Source organism: Strongylocentrotus purpuratus, unplaced genomic scaffold (genome assembly GCF_000002235.5).
Source record: "Strongylocentrotus purpuratus isolate Spur 01 unplaced genomic scaffold, Spur_5.0 spur5_scaffold_21, whole genome shotgun sequence".
NCBI lineage: Eukaryota > Metazoa > Echinodermata > Echinoidea > Camarodonta > Strongylocentrotidae > Strongylocentrotus > Strongylocentrotus purpuratus.
Genome location: NW_022145607.1, coordinates 29,855,398 through 29,866,187, shown reverse-complemented (window position 1 = coordinate 29,866,187; position 10,790 = coordinate 29,855,398). Strand labels below are relative to the sequence as shown.

The 10,790-nt window shown below is 38.7% G+C and overlaps 1 protein-coding gene across 1 annotated transcript; it reads right to left on the bottom strand.

The window, feature by feature from the left end:
• Nucleotides 1-6,511: 6,511 nt before the first annotated feature.
• On the bottom strand, nt 6,512-10,561 carry LOC105437745 (octopamine receptor Oamb-like). Its single transcript, XM_011664698.2, has one exon. The coding sequence runs from the start codon at nt 7,960-7,962 to the stop codon at nt 6,859-6,861; it is 1,104 nt and encodes a 367-aa protein (XP_011663000.1). The 5' UTR covers nt 7,963-10,561; the 3' UTR covers nt 6,512-6,858.
• Nucleotides 10,562-10,790: the final 229 nt, after the last annotated feature.

Sequence of the window (10,790 nt, the reverse complement as noted above, 5' to 3'; positions counted from 1 at the left end):
AATTCGTGTACTTTTTTTTCTACACGAAGCTACCGATATTTCAAGAAATTTGTGTGTACACCTTCTCAGATGATTGCATTGGCCGTAAGTTCTTTCATTAGTCATTCCTGTTCATCAGATTGCAACGGCACTTAGCATTATCTCGGGGTTTTTTTTAAAGTAAATTTGATTTTGAGATTCTGTGAATACAGATTTCAAAATCGGCCCTTATCTCTTGTTATTCAAACACTTACATTTTTATTTGTAATGTTTGACCAGATAAATTTGACCTTTGACTATATTGACAACCGACACAAATATCTAATATAGCGTGCCATAAACTGATATCATTTTGAACTTTGTAATTTGTTCTTTACTGTTACGTCAATAGTGTTTTCATCTACCCAGTCACACCGATGACGCCGGCACCACATCGAGGACAGACCATGAAAGTAAAACCTTACTCCTAAACTCCGGTAGGTTCGGAATCGGTTTGAAGGAGTGAGTGAGGTTTACCAATCTCTTAACCTTTGTCTATTCGGCCGATATAATGTTTACATGGGCAATCTTATACAAATCTGAACAGAGCAAACTTTTCACTTCTTAGTTTAGAGGTACAATAAGCATGTACGTGACATTTGACACACAATTATATAGATTTATTATTATGCTTCCTTTTATTTTCTTAGCGGGGGTGGCTTATCGTTGTTTTATGTTGATATTACATTTGTTTTATTTTGTCAACAACTTGGCCATCGCATTCCAAATGTATCATTTTTTAATTATTTTATCGATACATCATGAAGACGTCTGAGGATGTTCATATTATGGCTTCCAACGCATCTCCTCCCGTTACCCTATTTCTCTTTCACACATCTTTACTTTATTTTACATTTGTGAAAGACAACGAGGGAAACTGAAAGGCAAACAGATAGTAAGTCGAATAAGGACAGAGCGATACACACACATATTATCATAATTGTGACGCAACAACATTACCACCGGATGACTATTCCTAGAAAACTGCCATATGCTAAGGAAAACAACCCCAGACAACTGCACTGTGAACAACTACTCCCGGACTTTTACCCTATGGACAACTACCCCATCACACAATCACCCTGATTAGACAGCTATGGAGCGGGTAATCTAATTAAATGGTAGTTGTCCGGGGTTTGTAGCCGGGCGTATTTGTCCGAGGGGTAGACGTCCGAGAAATAATTGTCCAGCTTTTATAATCGTTTGGTTTTTTCTTCATATAATCCCAAAATAGCATATCCAATTATTGATGATTTCTTAAACAATGGATATTGATATCGCCATCATCATTTTAAACTTTTCCTCACCGTTCTCACCACCATCCCAAGCAGTATCATTATCCTCATCATAACGACCTTTATCATTATTCACATCATCATCACCATTATCATAATCGTCATCTTCATCATCATGATGATGATCATCATCATCGCCGTCATCCTCCCCATCATCATCATATCATCATCATCATCATCATTATCAACATCATCATCATCATACTCAATTTTTAATAGTCATCTTCGTCATCCTTACCATCTTCATCACCACAGGCGTCGTTGTTGTAATCATTATCACCACATCGAATGTTCTTTGATACCTTTGCATAATGTATATTCTTTATCATCTTTAATTTTCTAAAATAAGTTTTCATTTTCCCCATTCTCAACTTCCATCATCATTATGATCAATACCATGCCCATACATTTATGATGATATATTTAGATGTTTCATTATCGTTATGTTTCGTCATCGCTTCTTATCTGCAATTAATTGGGTGTTGGACAGTGGCGTACGCAGGATTTTTTCAAGGGGGGGGGGGGGGTTTAAAGTCGGGCCCGAAAAATTTGCTCCCGAAAATTTGAAAATCGCGCCGGCCGAAAAGTCGCTCAGTGGGGGGAGGGTAAGCGGACACTTTTTTCTTCTTTTTTTGGAGTCCAAAAAAAAAAAAAAAAAAAAAAAAAAGGGGGGGGGGGGTTTTAGGGGGGTTTATACACATAAAAATACGAAAGGGGGGGTTTAACCCCCAAACACCCCCCTGCGTACGCGCCTGGTGTTGGATATAGACTGATAACCATTAGAAGTGTAAGTACCTTCGTACAAGTATTCAGGCTGCTCCCATTCGCCTGACCAATATGCGCACACATGCCCTCCTCTCAATATTGGATAAAGAATGTTATCAGAAGAATGCTCGCAATCAATTATTGGACTTAATACCAGAACAAACCTTCTCTTCGAGAGGCTCTATTTTGGCATTAGAACTTGAAAGGAATCAAAGTCCAAACGTTTGCAATAAGGAAGATCGACTGAAACACTCAATCAAAAAGCAATGTTAACCGATTCAATACATTTCGAGGTGTACATTCTATGAACTTGAGCACACATACAATTCGCATATACTTCCTTGGGGGGGGGGGGGGGACTCTAAAATTGAATACATAAAACAACGTTTAATGTTCATGTATAGTACTTCAGTCACAGAAAAAAAAGAAACATACTTTCTAGATTGATTTGAATTTTTTTCGTCTTTATTTACTTGAGTAAATGTGGGCCACACATTTAAATTAGGTTGTGCATAATTTCAAGTAACCTTTTTTTAAATTATTATTACAGAACTTGTCAGTGGGCCTAAAAGTGAAAAGTACTACTTAGCACATAAATTATGCTCTATTATCATAAAGATACGTGATAATAAAGACGACATTTGATAATAATTAGGAACTAATACATATAATTCAATGAGTGGTTGAGAAATGAACGAAATTATTTGTTAAATATAAATATTTGTGTTTAATGTCCATAGGTCTATTTTCGGGGCCAAATTAAAAAATGTAGCCGAAGATAACAGGATTCATCAGTTTCGTCCATTATACAAACAAGTTAGAACTGAGATTAATTAATCAGGTAAAGTAGCGTTAGGTCGTTACACGACCTCGAACCTACAATCATCGATATTTCACTAAATCATATCAGTATAGTTCATAATATGGAGAGAGAAGCGCACTTCCTTAAATTAACATCAACTCTGTTCCTTGAGGTCTGGCGCCAGCTAGCGGCAGATCTCAGTATACTTCGACTCGGAAACATGCTTTGGTTCCGCTTAAATTCCATTTTTATTTCAGATCCCTGTGAAAACAGGATGGGTTGATTTTCCGTGAAAGTGAGAAGATGTATCGACGAATCAATAATTATAAACTCTCAGACGACTGTTTTAAATGTGCACTATGCAAGTTATTCCCTTTGATGTAACATACGTTAGAATTTCTGATCTGTGATCATTTTAATTCTAGCAAAAGAAATCAAGAACATCTTTCTTCTGTTTTTTTCTTCTCAAAAAGTATGTCATGCATTGCAATTGATTTTCAATTCGAATAAAGATACTTAGATATTTACATAGTTTTCGAAATGGTACACATAAAACGTCGTGCTTCACTGCGAATAGTCACTTTTTTGATAGACGTGTGTGTAATTGGGTTTTAACAGACGTGTATCAATCAGATAATTATTTACGTGTGGGGACCGACCTCTAACGTCACCATCTGAAAGACGTGTCTCAGTTTCGAGACGGTGTCGCCTGAGCCAGTTTGTAGGCGAAGACAGACAGTGGACCAAGTGAACGTGCCGCCAGACCAACTCACATCTCCCTATATAGACGTACTACACGGTAGAATTTCAACAGCAAAAAAATCATGATAATTTAGGTTGCGACAATTTTTTTGGTGAAAAGAAATACCTGCATGACCGCTGCATGAACTTTAAACTGTCATCTACATACCAATATGTAATCCTATATTTTGTGTATAAGCCAATTTCCGTCGAATTGATTTCCAAGCACTTTCACCTGATCTACTCTGTCTTTTTTGTTTCTGGTGTTTAAATAAATTTACACTTCATATGTTAGATCAGTTTACAAGTCAATGACTCATTCATACTTATAGTGAATAATAGAGTACTTGAAATTCTACCTCTGGTACTGATTCGATGATAAAGAAATAAAGTTGCGACGAAGGTGATCACAAAGACTTTCAAAATTTCAACCTAAGGCTATTTCACCGGCGTTGTACATTACATTTTTAATTACATGAATGACCAAAAGAAAATGAAGTACGATGACATGGTACATATTCCTAATCGATTTCCCAATACAGTACAATATACATGTAGTATCAAAATTGAAATTATAAATTAATACCTCAAAAGCCTGATGGCATGATAAAGGACAGTACGGAGAATGAGAAAAGCAATGGCTCTGTGCAAAACTACCAGAGGTTAAAATGTCAGAGGTTAAAATGTCAGAGATAAAAATGTCAGAGGTAGATATATTAAAACACAATCATGTTACAGGTTGAATATTGGTAATAGTTGTATATTAGACTCTTTGAAAAATAACAACGAAGGATTGTCAGTATTAGGCGCTGCTTTATTTTATTTTTTCGTTATTTTTCATTAACGTTTCGGCCCAAAATTGTGACTTTTTTGCCCGATTATTGCCGAGGGGAGGCGGGGGGGGGGGGGGGACTCTCTCCCTGGCTTCAAGTACGCTAAGGCCATGAATCACAGTATATCTTTCAAGCCTAAAAAAAAATTAAAAAATAGAATTCACTTCTGTTCCTCCTTCTTGCCATATTTTTTACCCAAGTACTACCATAATCATTGTTTTTTCAACTCACCTGAGCCGGAGGCTCATTGCCGTCCGTCCCTGTCCGTCGTCCGTAAACCTTTTACATTTGCATCTTCTTCTTGAAAACACATGGTCAGATTTTACACAGACGTGGCAGGATTCATCCTTAGGGGTAGGGGGTCAAAAGTAGTTCAAATGGTAAACGTGGCCCCCTGTGGACCAAACTATGTAAATTTCAAACATTTTTTCCAGATTCAGCAGTACAATTGTCTTACAATTGTCTGTGTATGTCGATACCTTCATAGGTTAAGAATACACATAATCCATGATAGTTCCCAGGGTGGCCTAATTCAGACCACGAGAGCGTAACAGGTAGGGGTATAGGAAATATACTTGTTTAATACTTGGTTGGGAGTGTCGTGGTCGAGTGGTTTAAGGCGCTTGACTGTAGATGCGAAGGTCGAGGGTTCGAATCCCGACACGGCACTAATATCCTTTGGCAAGATATTTACCTGCACCTTGCTACTCTCCACCCAGGTGTTAAATGGGTACCCGGTAGGATGCGAACATTCACGTGGTTGAACGAGCAAGTGTGCGCCTGTAAAATGGCGACTGGCTGGAATGCTCCCCAGGGAGTGGAAAATGTGCACACATTGTGTGCGGGTGAGCCTGAATCCGATGACCGGGGTAATAATATATCTGTAAAGCGCTTAGGTACATCGTTGGATCGGTGTATTGAGCGCTATATAAAAAAAAAGGATTATTATTATTATTATTATTAATCTATTTTTTTCAAAAACCTTTGACATTTTTACCTCTGACATTATTATTATCACCTGGCACCAAAAGAATGCCGATTGAAATCTCAGGAATTATATTTTTGAAAACGTTCTACCCTTGGTCTTCCGTGTGCTATACAAATAACTAATGACAGAAGACCACGGAAAACGTTGGGATCAAACTTTCTTTTTTATCATGTACATAAGCTCAAAAGTGATAAGTTTCCTGGTATTTTCAAGAAACTTTGTTTTTCAAGCATTTCAACAACAACAAATAAAAATATGTGTCCATCCAAAATAATTTCTTAAAGATTTCCATTACAAAAACTACTTCGACCCTATGCATAAAAAGTAGCGTTCAAAAGCAACTATACACACCTTTCCAAAATTTGCGACCCTGTTTGATTGATTGAAAATAAAGTTACGTTAACATTTTGAATTGTGTTCAAACGCAACCCTTTTATGCATTAAGGCTACGAAAGCGTAGAAAACATAAAGACCCTAATTATGGAGAAACTCTTTGTCACACATCTCATTATTTTGTCATAATATTCTAAGCAGCACCATAGCAAGAACTTTCGGAAACTCAACCTTTTGCAATTTCGGTAGTCTTGTCAATCAGTCAATGAAATATGCAATCATGGCAATTATACAGTGCGTAATAATAATAATAATAATAATAATAATAGTGAACATTTATAATGCGCCATGTCTGTCAAAAATGACACTCCTGGCGCAGTTGTGTGGAAGTTGTATAATTGTGGGCAAGAATTCAAGAAAGAAAGTAAAATACACATAAGTTACAGTTTAACATACTTCAGGACATAATTTGCAATAATACAATAATACAATACAAAGCATATTACAGTAAATCAAGTTATATAAGGGTAGTACAATGTAAGACATAATTAATTAAACAAACTAATATGTTGAGAACAGAAACGTTTTTAACAAAGACTTAAACTGTAATTCGAACATAATTCCTATGGGATTCCGAACTGGACCCTGTTTCATAAAACTTGCTATCAATAGCAAGTTACAAGCTACTGTTATAAGCTACTGAAATCATGGCATCTGATTGGCTGAGAGCAAATTTGTCATAGCTATTTAGCATTTGTTATTGATAAAAAGTTTTATGAAACGGGGCCCTGGTCCTTGAGTTGGTTTCTCGTGAGTCTTTGCCATCGTGTTGAACATTGATCAATAAGATGGGAAACAGTCTCCCTCAAGGCTCGTTAAAAAATGACGCGGTTAACCGCTGCCCCCCCTTAAAAAAGCCGTGTTTTTTACGACGTAAAGACGAATGGCAACGGCGCGCAAGAAAAATCCTGCTCGTATTTACGTGTTACAAAATACAGAAATGTGACACGTATTACACTTCAAGTCATCGTTTTTTTTAACTCCGCGGTTTTGCCGCGTCATATCTTAACGAGGCCTTAAATGTCATGGTAGTGTTGTATTCGACGTCAATGAGGGTCTACCCTTCCAGGTAGTCAGAGAGTATCTCCTAGATTCCGACTCTGTCTTACACGTATATCTCTTTACTGAGCATTTGATGATGTCTTTGAACGCATGTCTAAATTGCGAGTTCCTCCTAGCATACACGAGCGGGTTAATGACTCCATTTAAAAGCCAAAATGTCTCCGAACTACGCTTGACTAGTATCCATGTTGTCCAGCTGATGGAGACGGATGCCCCGATTCCTTCAAAGAAGTATCTCGTTGCTGTTGGCAACCAACATATGACAAAGAAAACAATAATGATGCCAATGGTTTTGGTGGCTTTGAATTGTGTATCGTCACTACTGGTCTGGCTGTCGAAGTTTTGGGTTTTTTTATTGCCAAGGGCGAGTGCCTTTTTTCGTTCGGCCTGCATGTCTCGCCAGTGTCTCTTCGCGATCCGATAGATGTGTAGGTAAACGAGAGTGATGACGAGAAAACCCACTGACAAGAGGAGGAAGGAAACGAGTGAAAAGAGGGACGAAGTAGTCGCTCGTTTGCAGACAGGCCGCATGGGATCGTTGCCACTCTTTTTAAAGACGGCGGTAGCCCCTAACAAAAGGCTCGTCGTCCATATGAATGTTTCCAGGCAGACAATTCGTCGCATAGTGACGATCTCATGGTATCGCAATGGTTTCGAAACACCGATAAACCGCTCGAAAGTGATCGCCATGATGTGAAAGAACGAGGCCGATGCACAGACATACGTCAACACGAAGAAATACTTTCGAGTTCCAATCGCACAAGTGTACCGGTTTTCCACGATCACGGCGTATATCGACGGCGGATACGCAAAAAGCGCGAAAACTAAGTCTGCAGTGGCGAGAGCGGCGATCAGGGCGTACGTCGGTCGGCGAAGGTTCCTCTCCCGGTAGACGGCGAGGACGACTAGCGAGTTGCCGCCGACGTTAAGTATCCATAGTGGCCAATGGATGATGAAGATAACGGTGATATAAAGTGGAGTAACCATGCCGGTAATGTATTCCGAGGCATTGTGTGGAACAGGACCATCCGGTTCCATAACGTACTCAGTTGCTGTAGTAGCCATGTCAGCAGAATACTTCCTGTTCTACCTTTGCGTTGACCCTAAACAGTGACCTGACATTAGCCTACAATTTTGTGGCGTCGGGGAAGTTCACGCAGATGTTTCTACAGTTTATCTAGGTCAAATCTAGAACGATCAAAGGTTCAGATTTATACTTTCACAGTTCTGAATGAATTAAATATATATACAGTAGAGACTGTAGACAATACGGCTAAAATGTTTTGAACACCAAACGCGTTCCTCTCTTAACGTTCAACCAATCGACCTCTGCCATGTGAACATCCAAGGATTTTCCATGCACAAAGCAATTTCCCTGAAAGTTGTTGAAATCATATCTCAACAATTACAAACATCATCATCACATCAGCTATATTAGTACATGCAGCCGGAATATCAGCCCAAACATAGATCAAATGTATGTTTTATCAATTCCGGAATCTAGCATCAGGAACCACATATAGAAAGACACGATGTAAAGTAATTCTGTCCGTTAACCTCCTTGAAAAATAGATATAATAGCTCGAACAGATCGCATAAGTATATCGTTAATTCACTTGTTGTCGCAGCACGGTCACCGGCCACTAGGTAGCAATCAACGTATTTCCAACGCTATATAGACGGTCGTCGCGAATCAAGCTTTGCCAATCAAGAAACGTTAAACAAGATGCAGCGATTATTCCTTGCAACTATTCTCTATCTATAGATGAAAGTTATAGATTTGGAGGTGATTGCGTAAATTGCTGATGAAATCCTATGTTTCTTAAAGGAACACGAAGACGTATAGGTCACTGCGACAATTACAGCATTGCTTATATTGCGTGGCTTACTTGAAGGCTTCGGTTATATTTTGCAACATTGCGTGGACAGATTGCGAAACAACGAAGCCATAACGTACATACACCATCTTGATCATCTAAAGTCTGAGTCACTTTTATTGTTTCGCCCTTGATTAGGAGCAAATTGCCGGTGCATGATTCATGGGGTCGAAGGGTTTTACAAATCCGCTGCTTGTACACTTGAAAAACTGAGTTTCGTTGAAACTGATATCACGTGCATGAGAATGGAGCAAGCACTGTTGTTGTTGTTGTTGTTGTCGGCGTCGTCGTCGTCTAAGTGTTTAAACGGCGCGTATCCTTCAAATGTAAATAACTACAAAGCTTCAAAACAGTAAAGCCTTACTCCAAACCAATATGATGAATACTGGCTAGAGCCCTCTGCTGTAACACCTGTCAAAAAATCTTGAAACATATTTCTTCTCCATAGACTTCTCCGAGGTATTTGAAATATTTTTCTCTGTATTGAAGTTCTCCCTTTCCATTGACTTTGCTTATTTCCCGCATTAATTTCCGAAATGTAGCATATATTTGGTACGGTTATTGACTTCTAAATTGGACGGTGATGAAGTTCACAAATCTCGGTGTATAGAGCCAAATACACAGGGGTATATATACATATACATATCTTCAGGTGCGGTTTCCTGTCCTATTCCCTTCACGAAGCTCCTTCACCGCACCGATATCTTCTCCCACCGTCGGCCTCGCTTCACGAATGGACACAAATTGGCAAACTGCCGATTTTAGTGATTCATGACGGCAATAGCAACAAGTGAGATCTATAAGTTTGAAGAGTTTCTGGTAGGGTCCATGATTTTTTTAAGGAAATAGTCAGTTCTCTGTCACAGTTAACACTCGATCATTCCAAATGTGGCTTACGTGCCGGTATACTCCCCAGGCCGGATACCAGTCACTTATTGATATCACCCATGGTGTCGGAACAATAAAGACTGGTAATTGATACTCAGTCAGTCTTGACCTATAGAAATATATCAAGTTTCTTGTAGATACCAGCTAAATAATTATACTCAAAATATGGCGTGTCGACACTGTACTAAAATAACATCATTCATTTTCAAGGGCTCATATTGCGTAGAAGTATGAAACTAATACCCCGTGTACACACATCCAATGTACATTGATTCCTATCAGGGTATTTGAATATTAAAGTATTTTAAGTTCCCATCGATGTTTTTGAATCAATCAAATACAATAACTGGTTGTTTATCTATCAACTCTATCCACTAAGCAATGAATTGTCAGGAACGAGTTATGTTCATACCGATGAATTGTTGCTGAGCTGCACGATTTCTCGATATGTTCGACTCGCAAAATGTCATCATACTCCTGAAACCTATCCCAATTATAAGTCAGCACACTGGTAAACTTCCTCCGATGTGAAGAACACGACGAGAAGAACATAACAACACTGACTTGTCGTGAGGAATACTATATCCAAAGGCCTCGTAGTCTAACATTTTTTTCCTTGACAACCACCCCCGTTTCTTGCCGCAGGAGTTTGGCAGGTTGCCGGGTTGCCGGGTGAAGCAAGGCGGATTCAGACGGATACGTATAGCCACGTTGAGATATATATGTTTGAGTCAGCGATGAAAACAGCTGTATCTGAAGTTCATCAGGCATAGCAATCCGTCAAATCAAGACCCAGACCGGGTTGCCAATTTGCATAACAGTTACATTTGTGGGTAAGAAGTTATTGGCGTAGAAATCCGGCAAATCAAAAGCCGAGTTGTCAATTTGCAGATCGAATTCGACAATCACCAATCTCAGTTGAATTTGTGGGTAAGAAGTTAACATGGCGTAGAAATTCAGTAAATCAAAAATCGTGTTGTCAATTTGAAAATTGAATTAAAAAAACATCAATCTCAGTTAAATTTGTGTTGGTAAGGAGTTAATGGCGTAGAAATCCGGCAAATCAAAAGCCGTGTTGTCAATTCGAAAATTAAATTTGACGACCATAAAATCCATTTATCATGATTT

Coding starts and splice junctions, on each gene's coding strand:
- LOC105437745 (XM_011664698.2), bottom strand. CDS start 7,962: ATGGCTACTACAGCAACTGAGTACGTTATGGAACCGGATGGTCCTGTT.